The following is a 26,909-nucleotide window of genomic DNA, read 5'->3' on the forward strand; positions in this document are numbered from 1 at the left end:
ATAAACAAAGAAGGACGGTCCCTGCTCAAATGAGCTTACAATCTAAAGAACGAAATGTCAAGTTGGGGCAGTGTAGATTTCCTGTGTAGAGGTTAGGTGCCGAAGGCGACGTTGAAGAGGTGGGTTTTAAGCAGAGTACTCCTGCTCTGACAGTTATTACAGAAGAAACCAGTGGCATCTATAAGAAAAATAAACAGCCTGAAGAGGGCACACAGCAAGACTGGGGCAGGGCAGCCGGGCACCCAAAGTAGCAATGAAAACTCCGCTCTGGTGTGAAACCACCACATCGGAAGTTTGTCACTTTCCTTCCAATTACTGGTGAGAAATTGCCCCGGCACTTCTAAGGAGGAGGATCGAGGCTGGGAAGTGTGGCCATCCCAGCGGCAAACTGTGGGGCTTCTTTTTCCCCCCTAGGACTGGCAACATTCCCAGGGCTGCAAGCAAGCCAGCTCCTAGACTGCAGGGGCCGAGCTCTCCTCCCTGAGCCCGCCCCTTCCAGATCTCATTTCCCTAAAAAAAAAAAAAAAAAAAGAGGGGGGGAGAAAGAGAGAGCGAGAGACTGCCGGCTTCTTCCTTCCATTCCTCTCCCCAGCCCTGGAGTTGCCCACACTTTAAGAGGAGACTGCCAGGCACTCGCAAGCATGACTGGGGAGAGTTGGTCCCTTCTGCTGCTCTCCTGGCTGGTACTGGCCCAGGCACAGGACTTCACAGATTATTCCTATGACTTGGAGGAGGAGGAGGAGGACACAGAACCCATTGACTACAAAGATCCCTGCAAAGCTGGTAAGGAGGGGAGGGGGGGGGGGGGGACATTTGCCCGTTCTTCCTGTAACTTCAGAGAGGAGGAGAGAGAGAGAGACATCTCAGGGCAGGAGTGCTGGCCACAGAGCAGCGCGACTAGAGTTTCCTGCTCAGCCCTGCTGCCTCTGTGGCTCTCATACACTGCCTAGTTGGCAATTCTGCTGGAAACAAAAGAAAGGGGGGAAAAAAAGTTGGAAAAGTTGCTGGAAAAAAAAAAAAAGACAGAAAGAAAGAGAGCTTACGGTTACTGAACTTTTTGTGATAACCGGTGAAAGTTAATCTGAGGATGTGGAGTTAGTTGATGGGGGATTGTATTAACGAGAGAGCCTCAAACAACCCTCCCCCCCCACCCCCCCCCCCCCCCCCCCCCCCCCCCACCATATTAAATCTTCACTTTTCAGGGTGTCCTCTGGAGAATCTCGGCCTTTGTAGAGGGGCTGGCGACAGGGAGAGAAGGAAAGGGGGGGGGGGTGTGATTGAAGCTGTTAACACAAGCGCTACCCCATCTGTTTACTCTTAGGATAGGGGGGGTGAGGAGAGTGGGAAAGAAAGATCCCCCACACCCACGTTTTCGGAGCTGGGTGACAATAATAATCCCATTCTGCTTGTTGCCTTGGTGGCTGTGACCGAGAGACAGCTGTCAAAAAAGAAAGCGAGGCTGTGTCCCCTTGCCCTCACCCCTACCCCCACCCCTCCTGCACAGGCTTGCTGGGAATTACTCCTGTTTTCCTCCCTTCGACAGAAGGGACGATTCACCCCCCAGCCCCAGACCCTGTAGTCACATTCCCTGTCTCACTTCTGAAGTCCATTTTACGGAGGCCAGTTTTATGGAGAAACAGGTACTATCTCCCCTCCCCCCCCCCCTTTATTCAGTTGTTGGGCAAAAGCCGAGAGGCTGCAGTACATCTGATTGAAGAGCTAGATCTGGTACAGAGGAAAAGGCTGCTTTCTCTCCTGATGCTAGTTCATGGGTCCTGCTGCGGGCTTTGCTGCTACTTGGGCCACTGTAAAGTTGCAACTGGCTTAAATTGAATTAGCCGAGGTCAGGGCCGATGGGGAGGGACTCCCATTGTGTGCTCAACCGACCTGTTTTAACCTCTCTTCCTTGGCTGGATCCCCATGGGAAGCAGAGGATGTGGCTGCCTCCTGCAGGAGCACAGCAGTCCTGGCTCGGATCCGATCTTTATCTAATCCCTACTCAGCAGCTAATTAGAGCACTGCTTTAATGTCACCTCTAATTAATAGTCCCATTCACAAAACTGCTATTGAGAGGAGATGGAGGAATCGATCTCTATCTGATTATATAGAGTGAGAGCGCCTTTGTGCTGCTCCTCTCCTGCCCAACGGTCTCTCATCAGGAAACCATCAAATATAAGTTGGAGCCGTCACACACGCTTTCTTTCTGTTTACTCCTACCCGTGGAGGACTCTTCAGAGAACCATCACACATAGGCTCTCTCCTTACTCACTCCCATCTGTCTCTCATCAGAGTGTCATACACAGACTGTCTTTTTTGTGTTCCCATCCGTTTCTCATCAGGAGGTCACATCCAGCTCTTATGCATGCATGGGCCATAGAAACATCTTTTGGATGTCTCTTTTTCTGGGATAATACCCTCTGTGTGGTACTGTGATTGACTGTGAATAGGGTTGGAATCATACAGGCAGAATATGCAGTGGATTTTCCCCAAGTCCATCTTAATAATGGCTTATGGACTTTTCTTTTAGGAAGTTATCCAAACTTTTTTTTAAACCCTGTTAAGCTAACTGCTTTTACCACATTCTCTGGCAACGAATTCCACAGTTTAATTACTCGTTGAGTGAAGAAATATTTTATCTGATTCATTTAAAATTTGCTACCCTTCCTTTAGACAGTCAATTCACAATGACATGGCTGTCTTTAGGTGGTTGTGATACGCAGTAATGCCCTGTGGACAGAGCTGTGACCGGCAGTGGGTATGGTTAGTGATACGTGGTCAATTCTGAGATTATGCCCTTCAGGGGCAGACTGGCCATTGGGACAATAGGGCAGTGCCTGAAGGCCAACAGCAGTAGGGGGCCCCACCCTCCCTAGTGTCCATTTATTTTCGTCACTTTTGATAAGTGATTAGGGGCCCATGATCCTTATTGCCCAGGGGCCCAGATCAATGCCAGTCTACCCCTGGTGCCCTGTGAGTGCTGTTGTGATTGGCTGCATATATAGCCATGTAATGCCCTGTGGGCAGAACTGTGACTGACCATGGGTACAGTCAATAGAATACAAGTGAGTTTGAGATAATGCCCTGTGACTGGAGCTGTGATTGCATGTAGGGTCAATGGTGTACCAACACTTTTCTTATGGCAGTACCCTGTGGGCAGCAGAGCCATGATTATCTGTGATTATGAGTGGTATACGAGCAGTTCTGAGAAAATGTACTGTTAGTGGAGCTATGATTGCACATTGAGGGAGTAAGCCTGAGATAGTACTGTGATTAGCTCGTCTGGTGAGTGATGTAGGGGCAGCTTCCCTGAGACAATGCCCTGTGAGTTGAGTCAGTGGTATAGGGGCAGCTTTGAACACAAACCTTTTAATATCAGTTTCATATCTCTGAGCTGGATAGGAAGAAGTTCAGTGCTGTGCAATTCTATAGTCTAGGCACTCACATTTACACATGTGTTACATGTGTACATGTTTAGAATACCCAGCATTTATGCAAATGTGTGCACACTTACATGTATAAGTGGTAGTATGGTACTAAGGGCTATTCTGCAAATACTCCCTTAACTTACATAGTGCATAGCTGCAAAGGGGGTGTACACAGGAGCAGAATATAGGCAAGATGTAGGCGGGGCTTCCACTTACATGCATACCATAGAATACTGTAAGTTACACGTGTTCCTGATGTACTTAAGTGTGCACACTTATGCCAGATTTGTTGATAGCTGGTTATACTAGTATTTTATAACAGATCCTAGGTGCCCAGATCCTGTGGCTCCTATCACCCCCCCCCCCCCCCGGGTGCCTAATTGGAAGCTCCTAGTTACAGAAATGTCCCCACAGTGCAGAATCACACACATTAACACAAATATTCACAAGTGAAATGCACGTGTTATTTTGTCTTATGTTCAACATATACACTGCTTTTCTTAAACTACAGTTCAACCCAAGGTGGTTTGCAAAGTATACAACCCCATCCCCCCTCCACACACACTATCAATTGTAATAATGACATTGTGTATGCCTTGTACTCTCCTGTCACAGAAATCATGCATCGTTTTTGTGCCAGAGCACACAGTTGCTGACTGTGTGTATCAGGATCCTGTTACTTTGGATATCTCCATGAGATTCTACAGTTCCCAGGAGACCTCTGAGTTATCTTGCATGGCCTATATGTATTGTGTTCCTCTATCTGTGGGTGGATAGTAATTCTCTTGGCTCAAGCACCAGGAAGTGATGAGGTGGTGGTTGAGACAAGGACCCCTGAGTAGAGCCTGGAACCCATCCACTATTGAGCTCAGCCTCACACGTACAGACAGATCTAAATAATACCCATTGAAAGAGTTCTTTCCTTTTAACACTCCTCTTTGTGCTGGTTGACCCCCACCTGTCCCTCACCCCATCTTGTGATCTCTTGAGCATAGTCTCCTTTGCAATATTTTGAAGATGTTCGTAGGGTTTGCTGCCTTACAATAACTTTAACTCACAATAATTATGGGCTCCTGAGTCTCCTGGAAGCAGCGCTGAGTGAGAGAGAGGAAGAGCTATGTAGTGACAGGTGACTGGGAGGGCTGTGCAATGAGTGAGAACTGTACCTGGATGGGCGCCAGAGTAATAGAGGACTATACTGAGAATCCAAGAGAGGCAGGGTTCAAATTCTGCTTCTTTTACTGATTTACCTTGGGCAAGTCATTGTACCTGCCATTGCCTCAGGTGCCCACTTAAAAGGTCTTCAACAAGGCCTATAAAGAAAACCCATAGCTTAACTACACCACATTGCTAACCCACCCCAGTTTTGATAGTCATCTCTCTATAATATCTACTTAGACCTTTTTTCTCATCATTCATCTTTCTGTATCACCAATTGTATCTGTTAGCCTGGAATGGCTATGCCATAACAAGTCTATGTAAGCCACATTGAGCCTGCAAATAGGTGGGATAATGTGGGATACAAATGCAACAAATAAATAAATAAATTCTATAAGCTGGCATCTACATGTTACAGAACACTAATGCTTACATGCATGATTAACTCCAGTTATTGAAAGTTACATGCAAAAGTGTTAGGTGCCGTTCTGTAACTGGAGCATGTAAATTGCTTAGCACACCACTTCCAGGGGGCGGAGCATGAGTGGGTCACCAAGCGACATGCATAACTTATGGAATACTATCAGTTGTGCATGGTGCAGTTAGGCACACCTACTTATATCAGCCATTCACATGACAGAACAGGGCCGGCTTAACCATTGGACCAGGTGAGTCTCTGGCTCACGGAGCCAGTGATTAAGGGCGCCAGAATAGCCAGCCTCTGACCTCACCTGGTGTACAGGTTAAGCCAATGATTCCCAAACCTGGTCCTGGAGGCACCCCAGGTTTTCAGGATATCCACAATGAATATTCATGAGAGATATCTGCATGCAAATCTGCCTCATGAATATTCATTGTGAATATCCTGAAAAACTGACTGGCTGAAGTGCCTCCAGGACCAGGTTTGGGAATCACTGGGTTAAGCCTTTTGGTACCCCCCTCCCCCAGATCTGGTCTCTCTCCCCTTCTCCCCCTCCCCTGCCCCACAGGTCCAGTGCTTTCCCCCTCATCTCTCTCACATCCCCGTAGTCCTGTAAAGTGTACATTGGTCACTGGCAGCAGCAGATGACAATCTGGGTCTTCCCTTTGCCTTGCCATGTCCCATTTCCTATGGGTGGGACGCAGCAGAAAGAAGACCCAAGGGCTGGCCGAAGGCAGACTGTCATGCTGTTGCTGCCGTCAGCGGTGACCAAGGTAAACGTTACAGGACCACGGTGGAGTAAGAGAGGTGAAGGAGTAGTGCCGGACCCACAAGGAAGGGGACAGAGGAGGACCGGGTTGGGAGAGAGATGCTGACCCAAGGGAGGGAGGGAGGGGGCACCAGAAGAGATGTGATGATGAGTGGGTGGGGGGCTTCTCTTCCAAAGAAAGTTGGCTCAGGGTGCCCGCTATCCCTTGAGCTGGCCCTGTGACAGAAGAAGCCATTAAAGAACTGGTGCTAAGCACACCCCTCCGTGCCGACATCTCGTGCCCCCCTTAGATTGTAAGCTTTTTGTGGAAGAGACTTACAACACTGTGTGCATTCAGCAGCAGTGTAAAAATGCATAGTTTTATTAGTAGTAGCAGGGCTCTCTCAGATGTGCAAACTCTATGCCTCCCAAGACCCATTTAACCTGAAAAGTCAACCACTGGCTTGAAGGAGAGTGGGATTGGGGGGGGGGGGAGGGGGGAAGAGCAATTACTCCTGCAGAGGTTTGTCTGTTCTTCTTACCCTCTGTGCATTGTGCTCTAGTCAGCAGGAGGGGGGCTGCTTCCTCTTCTGCAATCAGAGACCTGTGGGACCCCGTTTGTGGGAGTTTTAAAATGTAATTATCTTACAGTGGGTGTGCCAAATATGCTCATTTGCTTAGGGTCCAACCCAGGGGTAAATCTACCCCAACAGTGGTAGCACTGATGTGCAGTGATGGACTACTACTGTACTGGGAGCAGAACAGATGAGAGGGAAGTCCTCTGGATCAGTGTGCTAGGAACAGCAGGTGGGATCTGTCAGTTTCAGCTGTGAGATTTATGGCAATCTTGTCCGGAGGAAGCCACGCTTCCTGGAGCTGGTCTTCATGTGATCGTGGGAGAAAGCAAAGCCTCTGTTACACTGATTACAGGTACAGTCATGCCTTCTACAGTTCTCACAGCCTCCAAGTGAGCATCCCTGCTGGAAAACATGCTGGGGGGGGGGGGGGGGGGGGGAGGGTGAGGGAAGGGGTATAGCAGAAAACAGCTTCAGGAACTGAAGCAGACGCAACCAGAGAATCCTGGCTGTTCTCTTCAATCAGTAGGTTAAATAACATGTTGAAAACACTTGCTGCTTTTTCTTCACACAGTGAGCCAATGGCTCCAGCTCTCCTCTGCTTTGTGTGATGAGACAGGTCCCTCGTAGGCATCACCCTCTCCTTAGTCCTCGGGAGAATCCACTATACAGTGGCTAATGTACAGAGCACCTGTTACAGCCACTTCCTGAGACAGTCGCATAGGAGAGTGTGTAAGTCAGTACCCAGTTACAGGAAAGTTCTTTCTAAGCTCAATTTGTGTTTTCTCAGCTCCAGTGAGAGGTCATTCAGTTGCTCTCTGTTCCCAACACACATGCATTAGGTTATGATGAGGGCTCATTATTCACCCTTAAGAACATAAGCATTGCCATACTGGGACAGACTGAAGGTCCATCAAGCCCAGCATCCTGTTTCCAACAGTGGCCAATCTAGGTCAGAAGTACCTGGCAAGATCCCTGAACAGCAACACAAATTTTATGCTGCTTGTCCTAGAATATGCAGTGGATTTTCCCAAGTCCATCTTAATAATAATGACTTATTTTATTTATTTATTTGTAGCATTTATACCCCGCTCTTTCCCGCTCAATAGCAGGTTCAGTGTGGCTTACAGAGTATGGTACAAAGTATCACAGATACAATACAAAGTATGTTACAAAGTATCACAGAGACAGTGCAAAGTATGTTACAATGTATCACAGAGGTAATACAAAGTATGGTACAATGTATCACAGAGATAACATAGCTATATAGAGTGGGACAATAGTAAAAGATGTGGGGAAAGAATTGGAGTGTGGGTAGTATTGGTGGTGTGGTCTAGGTTCGAGGATTAAATTGGGTCGTTTGGATAGGCTTGTTTGAAGAGGTAAGTCTTCAGCAGCTTTTGGAAGGGTAGGACTTTTCTTTTAGGAAGTTATCCAAACCTTTTTTAAACCCTGCTAAGCTAACTGCTTTTACCACATTCTCTGGCAACGAATTCCACAGTTTAATTACTCATTGTGTGAAGAAATATTTTCTCTGATTCATTTTAAATTTAGTACCCTTCCTTTAGATACTGTCAATTCACAATGACATGGCTGTCTTTAGGTGGCTGTGATAAGCATATAGAGTGGACTGGTGGCAAGAGTCTGTACAGTTAAATGTGTCCAAGGTTTTATATTTTAGAGCTTCACAAACCTGTCCTGGGGATTCTGTAGCTAGATGAGTTTTCAGGATATCCATAATGAATATGTCTGAGATTAATCAGCATGCACTGTGGATAGCCTGAAAACCTGACAGCTCTGGAGTTCCCCCCAGGTCAGGCTCGGAAGGTCTGTAATAAGGCCTTGGTGAGCCTATAAGAAACCTGGTGCTCCAAGTTCAACACCCTCTATGGTAAACTCATTCTGTTTCTTTCTTTGTCTCTGACCTCCTTCTTTTGGTGCTTTCAGTCATTCTCTCAAGCTTTGTACGCTCTTCACTGCCTCGTCAGGAGGTTCTAGCAGGCACAGGAGTAAAGTCCTGAAAAGAATGACCCATGTCTGAACTGCTTTCTTTCTCACATTGGAGCTCCCCCTGGGAGGCATCCTGGTATTCAGAGCCCCTTGTAATGCTGGCCTTCTTCTTGGTGTCAGTTCTGGGAGTTCACACTGATCTAGCATCGGTGTGGCAGGAAGTGTTTGGTTGTGTAAGAAGGATGTGTCATTTACAGTGAGGTGGCAGATGTACTTTGGGCCCCAGAAGAAGCCGTATCCATGACCTGCTGTGCTGGCCGCTGCTCTGCTGTTCTGTGGCATTATTGTAAGGTTGTGATGTTTAAAGTGTGGTAAACTGCTGTTCTGTGATCAGAGCCGGTTTTAAGCAGGCTGATCTCTAATTAAGCACTTCATCACCATCTGACAGGAGGCAACAGCAGCCTGTGGGTAGGGAGAGGAAGATGAAGTGTAAACCTATAGACAACACTCTCCAGCTAAAGAGCAGACAAAGAAAAACAGTGGTCACCATTATCATCAGTATAGAGCTGCCCCATGTGTGTGTCTCTCTCCCTGCCTCAGTACAGAGCATAGCAGTGCCAGGCTGACCTGAGGAGGTGATGCTAGGCCAGACCATGGGTGCAGCTCCCAGCTGGCCTACTGCAATGGTACTGGCTTAGGCCCATGGACATAACCCCCAGCCAACCTCCTAGAATGCTATCAGACCAGGCCCATGGACCAGGGGCGTAGCCAGACACTCAATTTTGGGTGGGCCTGGGCCCAAGATGGGTGGACAGAAGAACTGTGCCCCATCCCACAGGTGATTTAGTCTCTCCTTCTCTCACCTGCATGCCATATGGTCTCTCAAACATCCCCTCCTCTCCCGCATACCTTTTAAATAGCAGATTTTCACCAGCAGCAAGTAGCAACTAATACACACTGCTCATGTTGGCCCGACAGCCTTCCCACTGATGCAACTTCCTGTCTCCTCATAAGCGGGAATACATCAGAGGGAAGGCTGTGGGGCTGGTGTGAGCAGTATGTATCAGTCACTGTTGCTGCAGGCGAAGATCTGCTATTTACAAGGTATGCAGGAGGTACAGATGTTGGGAGTTTTCAGCTGGTGGGGCTTGGGAATCCCTACCAGCCACATCATAGGTGTGCTGCTACTGGGTGGGCCTGAGCTCAAAGTGGTTGGGCCTGGGCCCATCCAGGCCCACCCTTGGCTACGCCACTGCCATGGACACAGTTCCCAGCCAGCAGCCCATTGTACTGATAGGTCAGATTCATGGGTGCAATTCCCAGCTGGCCTCCTGTGACAGTACCAGACCAGGATCATGGACACAGCTCTCAGATGGATTCCTGTGGTGGTGCCAGGCCAAGCCTGCAGACATAGCTTCAGGGTAGTCACTTACCATGAAGAGAATGAACACAACCTAGTCCTAGAGCAGGCAAGAAGGAGTTTGAGTGGAAAGAAGGAGTATGGGGAAACCAAACGCCAAGGCAGCTCCACACCAGAGCAGGGGGAATGAGAACAGGGCAGTTTTGCACTGAGGCAGAGAGAGAGAGAGAGAGAGAGGGGCAACTGAACACCAAGGCAGAGAACTCAGAGTAGCTTCACCCAGGGACAGGAAGAGAGAGAGAGGAACACAGGGCAGTGCTATACTGGAACAGGGAGACTGAGAGCCTAGAGCAACTCTACACTGGTACAGAGAGAGACTGGGGCAGAGAGCGAGCCCAGGGCAGCTCTATTTTGGGATAAAGCCAAGGACAGCTGTATACTTGGGCAGGCAGAGAGAGAGAGAGAGAGCATGGAGCAGATTTATACTAAAGTAGAGAGATAGAGAGCTCAGAGCAGTTACATAGTAACATAGTAAATGACGGCAGATAAAGACCTGTACGGTCCATCCAGTCTGCCCAACAAGATAAACTCATTTTACATGGTATGTGATACTTTATATGTATACCCGAGTTTGATTTGTCCTTGCCTTTCTCAGAGCACAGACCGTAGAAGCCTGCCCAGTACTGTTCTTGTACTAAGTTCTGAAGCTAACATCGAAGCCCCTTAAAATTTACACTCCAGCCCATCCCTATCTATTCAGTCACGATCAGGGCGTAGACCATAGATGTCTGCCCAGCTCCCATTTTGTTTCCAATTACCAGCATCGCCACCCAATCTCCGCTAAGATTCCACGGAACCATTCCTTCTAAACAGGATTCCTTTGTGTTTATCCCACACGTTTGAATTCCATTACCGTTTTCATCTCCACCACCTCCTGCGGGAGGGCATTCCACATATCCACCATCCTCTCCGTGAAAAAATACTTCCTGACATTAGTCCTGAGTCTGCCCCCCCCTTCAACCTCAATTCATGTCCTCTAGTTCTACCGCCTTCCCGTCTCCGGAAAAGGTTCGTTTGCGGATTAATACCTTTCAAATATTTGAACGTCTGTATCATGTCACCCCTATTTCTCCTTTCCTCCAAGGTATACATGTTCAGTTCCACCATACTAAAACAGTGAGAAAGAACCAGGCAGACTTATACTGGGGCAGGGGGAGAGAAAGAGCCCGGTGATGCTCTATATTGGAATATGGACAAAAAGCCATGGTTAACTCCATTTACTCTTGTAAGTCCTGTGATATTTTGAGAAGTATCACTTAGATTTTTCTGGTTCATCAGAACTAAACAGCTCTTACCACAAAGAAATTATCCCTGCTTCTAGACCAAATTGTTTAAAAAAAAAATCCATGATTCAGGGACCAAAGCACCTCAGCAGCAGTCTTCTGGCTCCTGCAGTCACAACATATATGAAAGCACACAGCTGCCACCCAAACCAGACGCTGCCCTCCTCTGCCTAATGTAATACACAAACAGTGACACACACACTTTGATACAAACATACAGAGAGATATGCACTGTGTGCAGATTGACCAAATACTTTTATTCAGTGTTCACTGAGGAAGGGATTAGAAACAGACCACAAGCAGATGGTAGTGGGGAAATTGTTACTCAAGTTACAGAAGAGAGGGCTGGTAGAGAACTTTATAAACTGAAAGGGGAAAATGCAAGAGGAGCAGACAGGATATATTCAAGGTTATCCAAAGAACAGGGACGTTCTGGCAGCTTCACTGATGGTTCTGTGTAGAGACAAAAGCAGTGTCTTTGGGCTGGAGACGGGCAGACATTGTCCCTGTTCAGAAAGTGGAAACAGGAGATGGTTGGAGACTACAGAACAGTCACTATGACCTCAGTGGTGGGTAAATCAGTGGGGGTCACTGCTAAAGGAAAGGAGAATGGAGTGTTTTGAATCTAGTGGCCACAGGATCCAAGACAGCATGGTAGTTACCAGAGATAAATCGTGTCAAATGAATCTTATCAGTTTCTTTCATAGGCAATGGAATGGGGTGGGCCACTAGGTCCGTAACAGAACATCAGCAACTAGAGAGGTTGGGGGCAGGGCCAGAAAAGAAATGGGTTTGTTTGGCCCTTGGACTAGGTACCAGAGAATGAGTTTATGGTGGGCACTGGATGTGGTATACATGGATTTAAGTAAAGCTCTATACGTTTTCCAATTCCACCGCATCTCAAGAAAGATATAGTGGAATTGGAAAAGGTGCAGCGAAGGGCGACTAAAATGATAGTGGGGATGGAACGACTTCCCTATGAAGAAAGGCTAAGGAGGGTAGGGCTTTTCAGCTTGGAGAAGAGACCGCTGAGGGGAGACATGATAGAGGTATATAAAATAATGAGTGGAGTAGAACAGGTGGATGTGAAGCGTCTGTTCACGCTTTCCAAAAATACTAGGACTAGGGGGCATGTGATGAAACTACAGTGTAGTAAATTTAAAACAAATCGGAGAAACCTTTTCTTCACCCAACGTGTAATTAAACTCTGGAATTTGTTGCCGGAGAATGCGGTGAAGGCGGTTAGCTTGGCAGAGTTTAAAAAGGGGTTAGACGGTTTCCTAAAGGACAAGTCCATAAACCGCTACTAAATGGACTTGGGAAAAATCCACAATTCCAGGAATAACATGTATAGAATGTTTGTACGTTTGGGAAGCTTGCCAGGTGCCCTTGGCCTGGATTGGCCGCTGTCGTGGACAAGATGCTGGGCTCGATGGACCCTTGGTCTTTTCCCAGTGTGGCATTACTTATGTACTTATGTGTCCCACATGGGAAACTCTTAAGTAAATTAAAGAGACTAAGCATGAACTCCCAGTTAGTTGTCTGGGTTAAAAACTGGATGAATGGACAGATTACAAAGGGTATTAATAAAGAGAGAGTCACTACAAAGAGAGAGGGGTCAACAGTGAAGTGCCTTAGGGATCAGTCTTGCAGCCTTTTCTGTTCAATATCTTTCTGAATAATATTGCAGAGGTGTTAGAACAAGTATTCCCCAAAACTTTTGGAATGAGGAGCACATTGAACCTTTCAAATCAATAAGAGGGCTAGAGAGTTTGCCAAGTAGGGGAAAGGGTAGGGGAGACACAAGTTTGAAGTGTTGGAAAAGGGAGAGACAGGGCACAGGATTCCCAGGGACATGGCAGATACTAAGAGTGTCAATAATAATATTTCTAGATTTATTTGAAGTTGGCAAACCTGTCACGTCCTCAGCAACTCTGCACCCTGAGATATAGGGGCCTAAAGGGTGTGCATAAGTGTGTATATATATGTGTAAAACACAGTCCCTGCTCCCCCTTTCACCCCCACCCTACCTTCTCATTCAGTCTTCATCTCATTCTGTCACTCCACTTTCCTTTCTCATCATTCACTCTCTTGCTTTCTCCCTTTCCTTTCACTCACCCTCCCTTCTTCCCTCTCACTTATCCCCCTTTTGCTTTCCCTTGCCCTCACTCCTCTTTCCCTTCCCATCAGTCTTCTCCTCCCACCCTCACTTTTCATCACTCTCACACTCTCACTCCCCATCCCTTCCTAAAACTTGGACTTTTGACTTCTGTGGCTTTACCAGGAGTGCCACAGTGCTGTAATGTTGACTGGAGGAAGGGGAAACAGAATGGGCTGAGACATGGGAGGGGGAACAAAGCCACTGAAGTCACTCCCTAAGCCCAACCCATGGGATGAGTAACCAAGGGGTCATTTTACCAAGGTGCGCTAATGAATTAGTGTGCTTTAGGTGCCATGCAACTCTTTGGTATACAATGGGCTGCAGGGCATTTAGCACACGATAAAGTCATTAGTGCAGCTTTCTGAAAGGACCCCCAAAGGTTTAGTGCAGTGGGCTGAGAACCAGGAAAATGGGTTCAATTCTCACTTCACCTCCTTGTGACCTTGGGCAAGTCACTCAACTTTCCATTGCTCCAGTTACAATTTTTTTTAAACAACTTATTTTTGTTAGCTCACTAGAGACAGAAAAAAATACTTGTATGCAGTATGTAAACTGCTTTGGTTCTACCACATAAAGGTGATATATCAAATGTGTTTCCTATATCTTAACCTTACCCTCCACAAGTATCCCCAAAATATCCTGTACCCTCCGCCCCCAACCCCCAGCTCAGTCTTTTATATTTATCTTTTCACTGCTCTTCTTGGCCTTTACTTTGCTCCATTTCTCTGTACTTCTTACACTTTGTGCATGCTTCTCCAGCTTCGGTAGGCATTTGTTTCCTTCTGGGCCCACTGTTCCTGCTCGGGATGATTCTATGCTGCATCTCCTTCTCTCTTCTCTTTGGGGCACTGGCACCCAATACTTCTGGACTTCCTTTTCTCCTAATCCCCACATATCTTCTGGATCTTCCACTGCATAGGCCTGGCCTCCCCGCCAGCAGCCCATAATAGTCACCATCTTTGGTGAATCTCTTTATAAAGGCAGTTAATAAATCCCAATAAATAAATAACTATGAACAGTGGTGCAGGCCAATGGGGCCTGGGAAACACTGCCAGCTTTCCTGCTGTCGCCATGGCATGTGGAAAAGAATCCTCCATGGGCTGTATCTGGCCACAGGAAGAAAAAAATACACTGAGTTGGACATGGTCGGAGGCCCCCTTACTTTAAATGGAAAGGGTTGTCTTTTTTGTAGATAATACAAAGATTTGCAGCTGAATGGACACCTATCATTTATTTATTTATTAACTCATGCTTGATACCCTACTTATGGCCAATGAAGGTCCTCAAACAGTTCACAATTAAAAAGAAATAATATATAGCGTACATAAAACCTACACTCTCCAAGTACCTTCCCCAAATGTACTCCTATCCCCTGAACAATACAACCTACCCCCCCCCCCCCCACTCTTCGATTACAAATAAACTCCCCTCACTCTTCCTCCCCCAATGAACAGAAAAAAAGAGCGATCCAAGGAAGCTTGAGGAATGCACAGGAGGTGTCCTGAAATAGTCCGTGTAGATATAAAACATGCGGGTGCTCTTAACATACTTACTTCCCCAGGGCTAGTATTAGACTTGCTAGGACTCAGGGCAGAAATTTGAAAGGTGGATCCCAAAGCTTGTCTGCAGGTTTATCAACCTACATGTGTTTTGAGGTCCACAGAGAAATTGTTGTTAGTTGTGCCACCACTCCATTAGGTTAGGCGGAATGATTATAGGTCTTCGATCTTTTCTTTACCACTGTTCTTATGTAGTGTGACCTTATTTGAAAGCTATTCTTTTAAGTATTTTAAAGTTTATTTTGGCTTATTTCTTATGCTGGTATTAAGTTCATTTTATTGTCTGTTGTGTATGTTATTTTGTAAGCTACCTAAAATTGCTTAGATAGAGTGGGTTATAAATGGTTAAAATAAAATAAAGCGTCCCATAAGGCTGTGCCTATAGCATGAGAGCCCCCCCCCCCCCAAACAACAGCCCTGTATTTTATACCAAATTTTCATAGGTAATTCCATTGGGAAAATCAGTGCAAAGTGTGTGTGTGCCAAACAATGCCAATATGCTTTGGGAGGGAGGGTAAAATAGCATGCTGACTTTTGAAAATGTCAGGCATGCACATTCTGTTTTCCTCTGGGGCATGTCTCTTTGGTGTGAAAGGTGCTTTTAGCTGGCAAGACAATGGCAATCTTGGCATATTAATCTGTTTTAACCCAGCTAGATTGCTTTGAAACATGTCCTCCCCACGCAAAAAGATGAAGTCATACATTTTGTGGGCAAATTATCCAAGAGAAGTGTATATTAGGATTCTCAAAAGGGCAGGGCTTGTGCTACGTTGTTAGGTACTTTGGATGAACCTTCAGTCTTGTGCCTCACCCTCACCCTTTCCCATTACACACTTATGTACCAATGGTGACTCTCACACAAAATCTCCATCTCCATCCTTGAGAACCGGTAAAACTCCTCTCTCTACCCCCCCCCCCCCCCCCCCCCTTTCTGCTCCAGCCAAGACCTGCACACAACTCCACCTGGCAGTGCTATAGCCTCTCTCACTGACTTCCATGTCTTCCTCTTCCGTTCTATCCTCACCCCCATGAAGTCTCTCCTATGTAGTTCAAGCTTACCCAACTTCTCCCCTGTCCGCCTCATGCCTAGCATCTTTGCCTTTTCTCCTTCCTTTCCGTTGCACCTCCCTTCTCATCTTGATACTTGGTACTTGATTTTTCTCTGTCTCTCCTCCTTTTCCTAGCATCTTCCATCTCTCCTTCACAATCCCTGCCCAACATTTTTTTTTTGTTACATTTGTACCCCGCGCTTTTCCCACTCATGGCAGGCTCAATGCGGCTTACATGGGGCAATGGAGGGTTAAGTGACTTGCCCAGAGTCACAAGGAGCTGCCTGTGCCTGAAGTGGGAATCAAACTCAGTTCCTCAGGACCAAAGTCCACCACCCTAACCAATAGGCCACTCCTCCACTGTTGCTACTATTTGAGATTCTACATGGAATGTTGCTATTCCACTAGCAACATTCCATGTAGAAGTTGGCCCTTGCAGATCACCAATGTGGCTGCGCAGGCTTCTGCTTCTGTGAGTCTGACGTCCTGCACATACGTGCAGGACGTCAGACTCACAGAAACAGAAGCCTGCGCAGCCTTCTACATGGAATGTTGCTAGTGGAATAGCAACATTCCATGTAGAATCTCCAATAGTAGCAACATTCCATGTAGAATCTCCAATAGTATCTATTTTATTTTTGTTACATTTGTACCCCGCGCTTTCCCACTCATGGTAGGCTCAATGCGGCTTACATGGGGCAATGGAGGGTTAAGTGACTTGCCCAGAGTCACAAGGAGCTGCCTGTGCCTGAAGTGGGAATCAAACTCAGTTCCTCAGTTCCCCAGGACCAAAGTCCACCACCCTAACCAATAGGCCACTCCTCCACTCCACTCAGCATCCCCCCATAGTCACTTTCACTTTATCTTCTTGGTCTCTCTCTGGGTTCTTCCTCACCTGGCTTGACTGCTGTTTCAGGACCCTGGGACTGGGGAATCAGAAGCAGCAAAGAAAGTAAACATAGAGGCTGTGAACCATCATAAGATCACAGGCCTTGTAGTGTCCCTTTCTCTCCTTTGGCATGGACTTCCTGTTACCTAGGAAACCCATACTCAAGGATAAGATGGAGACACCACTGGGTTTGTGAATATACATGCCAATTCACAGGCCCTGCAATTATGTTCTCTTTTGTTGCTGCCTCTTTGGTGACAGTGTAACTTCTGTATGAGAGTCCCATTGGCTCCCTCTTGTCCTGACACTGCTATGGGGAACAGGGGTGGGAAGAAGGGAAATCATTTTTTTTTTAGAAACTGCCCTTGATATCCCTCCCACCTCATGATGACACCTATATCATAGCTGTTGCCCTTCAAATTGTGGCACACTAGGTGGCTGCCTTGTTTGTTCAGTGGTTAGGGCTGAGCTATTGTTTGTGACCAAATGTCATTCACTGGTAATAGTACAAATTCTTCTTAAAGACCCGTAACAACATTCATTCCAGAACAAAAGAAAACCTAAAAGAAAAGGACACATGGAGGGGTATAATCGAATGGGGCGCCCAAGTTTTCCTGAGGACGTCCTCGGGAAGGGGCGGGGAAACCCGTATTATCGAAACAAGACGGGCGTCCATCTTTCGTTTCGATAATACAGTCAGGGATGCCCAAATCTTAACATTTAGGTTGACCTTATAGATGGTCGTCCTTAGAGATGGTCGTCCCCCGGTTTTCAGCGATAATTGAAACCAAGGACGCCCATCTCAGAAACAACCAAATCCAAACCATTTGGTCAAGGGGGGAGCCAATATTCATAGTGCACTGGTCCCCCTGACATGCCAGGACACCAACCGGGCACCCTAAGGGGCACTGCAGTGGACTTCACAAATTGCTCCCTTACCTTGGGTGCTGAGCCCCCCCAAAACCCACTACCCACAACTGTACAACACTACCATAGCCCTAAGGGGTGAAGGGGGGCACCTACATGTGGGTACAGTGGGTTTGTGGTGGGTTTTGAAGGGCTCACATTTACCACCACAAATGTAACAGGTAGGGGGGGATGGGCCTGGGTCCACCTGCCTGAAGCACACTGAACCCCACTAAAACTGCTCCAGGGACCTGCATACTGCTGTCAGGGAGCTGGGTATGACATTTGAGGCTGGCATAGATGCTGGCAAAAAATATTTTTATAGTCTTTTTTTTAGGGTGGGAGGGGATTAGTGACCACTGGGGGAGTAAGGGGAGGTCATCTCCGATTCCCTCCAATGGTCATCTGCTCAGTTCAGGCACTTTTTTGAGGCTTGGTCGCAAGAAAAAATGGACCAAGTAAAGTCGGCCAAGTGCTCGTCAGGTACGCCCTTCTTTTTTCCATTATTGGCCGAGGATACCCATGTGTTAAGCACGCCCCAGTCCCGCCTTCACTATGCTTCCGACACGCCCCCTGGAACTTTGGTCGTCCCCACGATGGAAAGCAGTTGAGGACGCCCAAAATCGGTTTTCGATTATGCCGATTTGGGCGACCCTGAGAGAAGGACGCCCATCTTCCGATTTGTGTCGAAAGATTGGCGCCCTTCTCTTTCGAAAATAAGCCTGAAAGTGATGGGGCTACCTTGCAGAAGAGGCTGCAATCACTACTGTGCATCATTGGAGTCGAACCCCCTTTGAGGCTTTCCGGGGCGTGGGGTGGTGAGGCACTGATGTGTGCAAAAGAGAGAAGAGATCACAAGTAATGGTCTCATAGCAGCAAGACAAAGCAATAAGGCAGTGATCAGAGCTGGAAGGATACACAGGTGCTTAGAGAGAATTATCAGTAGTAGAAAAAAAAGGTGATATGACTGCCTCAGGAGTACTGTGTCCAGCTCTAAAGGAATATAGACAGAGCAGAGTTGGTAGGTGACTGTACACCTACTAAAATGGTGTACAGTCACACCAAAAGCCACATGAACCAAGACTTAAGAATCTAAACATGCACACCCTAGAGAGGAGAGATGATTAATGCACAAGACGCATTTTATAATGGAAAGGGTGTTCTAGAACAAGAGGTCATAGTCTTAGTCTCCAAGATGGTGAACTCGGAAATAACATTAGGAAAGATTTCTTCACAGAAAGCGTGATGGATTCATGGAACAGCCTCCCAGTCGAGGTGGTGGAGAAAATATGGATTTCAGCAAAGCCTGAGGTAGGCACAGGAAAACCCTGCTTTAGAGGAAGAGGAGGGAAAGCTGGAGATGAGCTGAGGCATTGTAACAGGGAAAGATAATAGACAGTAAATGGGCCGGGTGCTCTTTTATGTGCTGACATAGGCGCTGGTTCTGTGGTTGCTGTGGACGCTTGAGCACCCTGAATATTGAGAAAATTCCTTGTATGTGTTGGGGGAGGGGTTATTTCCACTGAGCTTAGCACCCCCAATAATTTAGAAAAGTTGACTCCTATGAGTGCTGTTATATTCTGGGTTTCCTTTTACACTGTCTGTTTGTATGTACAGGTGACAACACACTAATAGCACACTAACAGAAAAAGAAGGCATGGCATGCAAGGCTGAAACAGAAGATGATAAACTTTAATTTAAATTCAAATATTTATAGCCCACAAAACGAATACCAAAATAAATAAAAACCACTAATCCAAAAACAAATATATTTATACTCAAATGTGCCTGTGTGTGTCCACCGCATATGAGGCTGGGCTACTGGAATGTGTGTGTATGTGTTTACACTCCATATGAGGCCGGGGCAGAGGACATGGTGTTTGTGAGTATAAACTGCATGTAGCTGGGATACCGAACAGTGTGTGGGAGGCAGGACAGCATCTGTGTAGGACAGATGCTGCTTCAGAGGCTCCTGGCTGGTTGAATACACAGGAAAAGACAAACACCCCGGCATCATGTGATTATGCAGTGGAAGGGAACATGGGATCAGCTGGGTGTGTACAAACAACCCATCACTCTGGCTTGTTATGACCATCTCGAGACATGGAGAAACTCAAAGACTCCCACACACACCACACTTCTCACGTGCCATCCTGTACTAAGGCTGTTACACAGATACGCTTCTCATTTCACATTTCAACTTTATTTGATAAACTACTAAGCCTGTAATAGATGATCTAAGCGGTTCTCAATAAAAATGTTTAAGAGAGAATGGAGAATGGGACACAGAAAAGGAGGCATAGGTTACAACAGCATAATAAAAACAATAATACAATCAAAGTAGTCATAACAATAAAGATAAGAAACAGTTAGAGGGATGGCAGATAGCAGAAAGAAATACTAAACAAGACACATCACTGAAGGCTGCAAAATGGGCCTAGACCAAGGGTTCTCAAAGCAGTCCTGGGGACACACCTAGCCAGTCAGGTTTTCAAGATACTCACAGTAGAGGTAGTGCATGCAAATTTCTCATGAATATTCATTGTGGCTATCCTGAAAACCTAATTGGTGAGGTTCCGCGGGATTGGAGAAGAGTGAATGTGGTCCCTCTTCACAAAAGTGATGAAAGAGAAGAAGTGGGAAACTACAGGCTGGTAAGCCTCACTTCGGTTATTGGAAAAGTAATGGAAGCTTTGCTGAAGGAAAGGATAGTGAATTTCCTGGAAACCAATGAGTTACGCGATCCAAGGCAACATGGTTTTACCAAAGGTAAATCATGCCAAATGAATTTGATTGACTAGGCGACCAGAGAATTGGATCGAGGATGAGCGCTAGATGTAATCTACTTGGATTTCTGCAATTGGATTAGAAACTGGTTGACGGACAGACACCAGAGGGTGGTGGTCAATGGAATTCACTCATAGGAAGGAAGGGTGAGTAGCGGAGTACCTCAGGGATCGGTGCTGGGGCCAATTATGTTCAATATATTTGTGAGTGACATTGCCGAAGGATTTAAAGGTAAGGTTTGTCCAGTAGCGTACTAAGGGTTGGGCGGTGGGGGCGGTCAGCCCTGGGTGCACACTGCATGGGGGTGCAGGGACCAGCCGTGTGATAGTCAGCTTCACTGGTTCCCTGCTCCCTGTTCCGGGGCAGGGAACCGGCGGAGTTGACAGCCGCGGGACTGCTTCCTGCATCCCTGCACTCCCAGGAGGTAAGAGCGATGTGCTTGGGGTGGTGGAGGTGATTCGCAGGGGGGTGATTCTCGGGGGGAGTGAAACGGCAATTTGCCCTAGGTGGCAGCCTACCTAGGAACACTACTGGGTTTGTCTTTTTGCGGATAATACCAAGATTTGTAACAGTGGACACCCCGGAGGGAGTGGAAAACATGAAAAGGGATCTGCAAAAGTTAGAACAATGGTCTAACATTTGGCAATTAAAATTTAATGCAAAAAAGTGCAAAGTGATGCATTTGAGGAGTAGAAACCCAGGGAGCTGTATGTCCTAGGAGGTGAGAGGGCCCTTGGGGTGATGCACAGACGGGGAGAGGGACCTTGGGGTGATGGTGTCTGAAAACCTTAAAGCAAAAAAATTTGACAAATTGGTGACTGTAGCCAGAAGGATGCTAGGCTGCAATGAGAGAGGCGTAACCAGCAGAAGAAAGGAGGTGATGATGCCCCTGGTGAGGCCCCACCTAGATTACTGTGTTCAGTTTTTGAGGCTGTATCTTGATAAGGATATAAAAAGACTAGAAGCGGTCCAGAGAAGGTGACAAACATTTTGTGGGACCTGTGCCATAAGACGTATGAGAAGAGACTGGAAGACCTGAATATGTATAGCCTAGAGGAAAGAATGGACAGGAGAGATACTATACAGATGTTTAAATACTTGAAAGGTATTAATATAGAAACAAATCTCTTCCAGAGAAGGGGAAATGATAAAACTAGAGGACATGAGCTGAGGTTGCAGGGTGGTAGACTTAGGAGTAATGTCCGGAAATTATTTTTCATGGAGAGGGTGGTCGATGCCTGGATTGTCCTCCCGAGGGAGGTGGTAGCGACAAAAACAGCGACTGAATTCAAAAAGGTGTGGGATGAATACAGAGGAACTCTAATTAGAAAACACAAATAAATTAAAAAGGAAAAAAATCCTGGTGCCAGGCAGACTTTGTAGGTCTGTGTCTGTATATTGCAATCCAGTTTAGGATAGGCTGGAAAGGCTTCAGTGGCATCTTCAGTAGCTGGAACCAAGGACAGTGCTGGGCAGACTTTTACAATCTGGGTCCCGCAAATGACAAAATGGATTTAGATAGGCTGGAGTAGGCTTTGACGGCAACTGGACCATAAGGGTGGACTTCTACGGTCTATGTCCCAGAAATGCCAAAGAAAGACTTGTGATAAAGTATATAAAATCACATTCATTGTTGATTTAATCATGAATTGATAATGAATGTGACTGTTGTGCAGACTGGATGGACTGTTTAGGTCTTTATCTGCTGTCACTTTCTATGTTACTGTATTACTAATTTTTCCTGAGGACTGGGTTGATAATCCCTGGTCTAGACCAAAGGGTGCCCCTCCAAAAAAATAATCAGGAAATGCCTGACCACAATAGTAGGTTGTCAGAGCTGATGAATTTCTTATGTGAGGTTTCTAAACAAATATCCAGGGGCTATTCCAAAGGATAGGGGCTAGCACTCCGACACAGGAGCTTCTAGTGCAGTCTCATCATATCTGGGAGTGAAATAGAATGTACCAGAATTTGGTGTGATGAACTGGGGAATGAGAGGAAGAGAATGGTATAAGCAGACTGAACAAGGAAGGCAACCTGGAAGAGAAGACGATGAGTAGTGACAAGAAATTTGAATGGAATGCTGAAAGAAATCAGAAGCCAAAGCTTTTCGATTAAAAGGGGTGCAACATTATCAAATTTCTTAGCTCCAAAAACCAGTTTGACTAACGTGTTTTGGATTAACTGGAGTCAGCTGGTATGGAGCATTCTAAATCAGGAAGTAGTGAATTACAGTAATCTAAGTATGACAACACCAAGGAATGAAGGAAGAGGTGCAAATTTCCATGGTCTATGATGAGTGAACAGATGTTATGCAACTGTTTCAGAATAAAAGATTTTTTTTCACAAGATTAGAAATGTGAGAATCAAAACTCAGATACTTATCTAGAGTGACACTCAGAACCTTGTTATCTCTAACCAAAGACTGGCATGCATGAGACTTGCTGAAACTATCACACATGGTGATCCCAAGCTTGGGATCATTACCAAACTTCACTGCCCTAGAACTGGAAATAAAGCTAATTGTAGCTTAAGGCATTTGTTCTCCAGGTCTGCTGGAGCAACTGAGTTGACAGCTTATTTACCTGTTACATAAGATTTAATTGTTATAAGTTTATATTTAGCATGGCCATTGAGTTAAGTCCACTTGGAATGCACCGAGGTGACACAACATGTCTGCTGGTGAATATGAGAGAGTGACAGCTGAGAAGACAATTAGCTTAGTAACTTAAGTATTTATCTTAAGCACAATTAATCCTTTTAGGGACCTGTTTATTACGTGTGCCAAGCAGTTAGCACATGAATTAGTATGGTGCACGAGTTCAGTAACTGTTGCTGTGCTGGTATGACAGCACATGCTAGTTTATGCACTAACGGCCTCTTACTTCAGGAAATTGGTGGGTTATGGGTGGGGAATGGACATGGACTGCACATTGTAGTTAGAGACTGGTACATTCACATGTGCTGTCACTGTTGCAGTTAGTGTGCATGCGCTTACCGCCTCCTAAATAGCCCACGTAAAAGCAGTGAGGTCGCAACTGCAGGGAAGACTGAGACCTTCATGGTTGTTTAGCCAATCTGTTGAGTTGAGTACCACCAGTTTGGAATTCTCTTCCTCTAGATGTTAAGTTAAACTATAGTTGAATTATTTATCTTTCAGGAAGAAATTGAAGACCTGATTTTTTAGCGGCATTTCTGAGTTTTAATTGGCTACCTGTAATTACTTATTTTTGTGCTGTTACGTGCATTAGACTGTAATGTTTTGATTTATGTAGTAATATGTTTTTATTATTGTTTTCATGATGTTCCTATATTTACTGCTGTGCGTGTATCTGTATTGTTTTAATTTGTATAATATGTTTCTAATTTTATTACTGTAATTCATCTTGGGCTGACTTGTTGGTTTTGCAGATTATAAATGCGAAATTGAATTAAATTAAACTGTTCAGGCACTGCAGTGCTTACAGAAGGGGTCATTTCATAAGTGATTTTTTGCTCTTATATGCCAGTATATGCATGTAACATACCACTTATAAAACTATCCCCTGTATACCAGTATGCGCTGTGAGAAAAACACACGTACTTGTACGCAACTCTGGTCTAGGGATGGGTTTTGGATGGAGAGCGGATAGAGTCACAGTTTACACGTTATGTTTAGAAAATATTTGCAATTTATGCATACTGTAGCTGTCTATGGGTCCTGTTTATTAAGCCGTGCTAGAGACGCATCAGTTAGCGCGTACAAATTTTTAGCACACAGTAATCAGGGCCCTAAGTGCATTATAAGATTGGGTTAAAATAAACATCTGCTTAACCTCTCAGCCTAGGTGACCTGTTATAGAATCATTCTCAGAGTCTGTAGTGGCAAGGCATCATTTGGGACGAGGAGCTGCAGGGACTGTCTCTTCATGTTCAAGTGTACAGCGCTGAGTACGTCTAGTAGCGCTTTAGAAATGATAAGTAGTAGTAGTCTTTGGGATTCCGGAATCTTGCTATTATTTGGGTTCCGGAATCTTGCTACTCTTTGGGATTCCAGAATTTTGCTACTCTTTGGGATTCCGGAATCTTGCTACCCTTTGTCCTTATCCCTTATTTGTCCTGTTTCTCTGTCCTAATTAGATTGTAAGCTCTGTCGAGCAGGGACTGTCTCTTCATGTTCAAGTGTACAGTGCTGCTTACGTCTAGTAGTGCTATAGAAATGATAAGTAGTAGTAGTAGTGGTGGAGAGCAGGGCTATGACTGTTGTGGGCAACTGTGCTATAGTGTGTGAGGCCTCTCATTGGAGGCTCTGGAGTGACTGGTTCAGAGTCATATTGAGTGTCTCAGGAAGAGCCATTACCCTGAATGACCTGGGAGGATTTGGCATGCTATGTGCTATGGCAGAGACCTTTGTGGCAGAGGGTAGAGGCGGCTGCCATGGAATTGTCTGAGTCAAGGTAGAAACTGCAGTTGTCGATCCCACAATTGGAGGGATGGGTGACGCAGGAGCACCGAACAGATGGAGGTGCCAAGCCTTCAGCGTTTATATGGCCTTAGAGCTGCAGCCATGGATCCCTATTCAAACTTCCATAAGACATACATTGTTTTGCTATGGTATGTCTGAAAGCTATTGAAAGGTGGATGCTTCTCAGTGGTTTGCGTCTTTAAAAAAACAGAGATGTATTTGTTTTATTTATTCTGGCTTTGATAGACTGACATTTGTCATGGCGGTGTCCATAGTCCAGTTTAGCAATGGAAAACAGGCACATAGTGTAGCATAAACTCATAAGCAAACACTTATCGGACTGGGCAGGGAGTTGAATAACACAAACGTCAAAAACCTTGAGATAAATGTCAAACAGAGCACAACCTGGGGGAAACAAAGAAATAAAGAAGTGCAGTAAATACATAAATCAGCCCTTAAATGCTATAAGCTTGAGAAAAAAGCCACATCTTCAGTGTGGATTTGCAACAGCCTTCTCACCTTTCAATAGATGGAGAGTTGATACCGGCTGTACATTCATTAAGGACTGTGGGAGTCATAATGGACTCAGACTTGTCAATGAAGATTCAGGTGGCACAAGTGGTAAAAGACGGTGTTCTACAAGTTTCGTTTGTTACGTTATCTTAAACTATTTTCCTTTCAATTGCAAAAGTCTATTTATGGGTCTTTTGGAAACATAGGTTTGCATAAAACATAGCAGCCCAAAGCCCATGTTCTGATGGGAGCAAATCACTTTGTTTCAGCTATACCTCTTTTGCATGAGTTGCATTGGCTACCGATTACTTTTTGTATAAAGTTTAACATTCTGACATTAGTACACAAGGAGGGGCATTTTCGATATGACATTTTCGATACGACTTTGGACATCTTGCTCAAAATGTTCAAATTCAAGTGGCGAATATAGCGATTTTTGAAACAGCAAAACATTTATCTTTTTGTTTCGAAAATGGTCATTTGTTAGATGTTGCTGTTCTCAGTGCATCTATCTTTTTGAATCACAAAATCAAACAATTGGGATGTAGGAGGAGCCAGCATTCTTAGTAGACTGGCCACACAGATATCCCAGCAGAGCAGTGGGTTACCCTAGGGGGTGCTGCAGAGGACTTCACATAAAAGGTCCCAGGTACACATCTTACCCTTACCCCTTCATATTGTATGGTGAGCCTTCCAAAACCCATCAAAAGCTTTCTGTACCCAACTATACCCCACTATAATAGCCCTCATGTCGGCAAGTGTCACTTATATTATTATTATTATTATTACATTTGTACCCCGCGCTTTCCCACATAATGCAGGCTCAATGCGGCTTACATAGTAATTTGAAATACAAAGTTAATAGAATCTTAATAAAACAGTAGTAAAACAATGTAGAGTTAGGCTTAGTAGTGTATGGTAAGTTGAGCTAGATAATATATGACTAGGATAAAAGAGGGTAGACAGGATAGGATAGTGTAAGTTGGGAGAAAGGCAGGGGTGTGCTGGTAAATTTTTAACAACAGGATCTTTCTCCTGACATAGCCAGCTCTGCAGTTGGAAGGGCCAGGGGTGGCCGGGTGGGGGGTGAGCAACACTTGCCTCTCTCTCCTCCCTCCCTTCATGCGGGCATGCTAGGCATACCTTTGCTGGCAACCAATAATGGACTGCCACCCCTCCCAACGTCTTGCTCTGAGCAGCATGCTGTAACTTCTCACACATGCTGGAGAAGTCCCAGCCTGCTGCTCAGAGCTGGAAACAAGGAGCTGGGAGCAGCAGCAGTCTATTTACTTGGCTGGCAGGGCTCAGCATCCCCACCAGCAAAGTAAAAGCTCAGGGGGCCCAAACCCGCATTTTGGGAATCAGTTGTTAAAGTAGCCATGGAGGGCCCTACTTTAACAACCGGCTCCCAAAATTCTTAAAAACTTAACAACCGGCTCTTGTTAGCCTGTGAGAGCCTGCTCCAGCACACCACTGGAGAAAGGGTAAGGAGGGATAAAATTAAGGAGAGATGGAAAGAGAAGGATGGGAGGTTGGTATTTAAGTCAGAACAGAATTAGGGGTGGAAGTTGGCGAGATTAGGTTGGGGCATTTGGGTAGGCTTGCTTAAAGAGATGAGCTT

At 45.7% G+C, this 26,909-nt stretch overlaps 1 protein-coding gene across 1 annotated transcript in view; it reads left to right on the forward strand.

Moving 5' to 3' along the window:
- Positions 1–542: 542 nt before the first annotated feature.
- Positions 543–26,909, forward strand: part of BMP1 (bone morphogenetic protein 1) — a 232,114-nt gene continuing 205,747 nt past the window's right edge. Inside the window, exon 1 of the mRNA XM_030202005.1 lies at positions 543–783. Within this exon, the coding sequence (XP_030057865.1) occupies positions 642–783 (142 nt within the window). The 5' untranslated portion in view covers positions 543–641. The remainder of the gene's footprint in view (positions 784–26,909) is intronic.

This window comes from Microcaecilia unicolor, chromosome 4 (genome assembly GCF_901765095.1).
Source record: "Microcaecilia unicolor chromosome 4, aMicUni1.1, whole genome shotgun sequence".
In the NCBI taxonomy this organism is placed as follows: domain Eukaryota; kingdom Metazoa; phylum Chordata; class Amphibia; order Gymnophiona; family Siphonopidae; genus Microcaecilia; species Microcaecilia unicolor.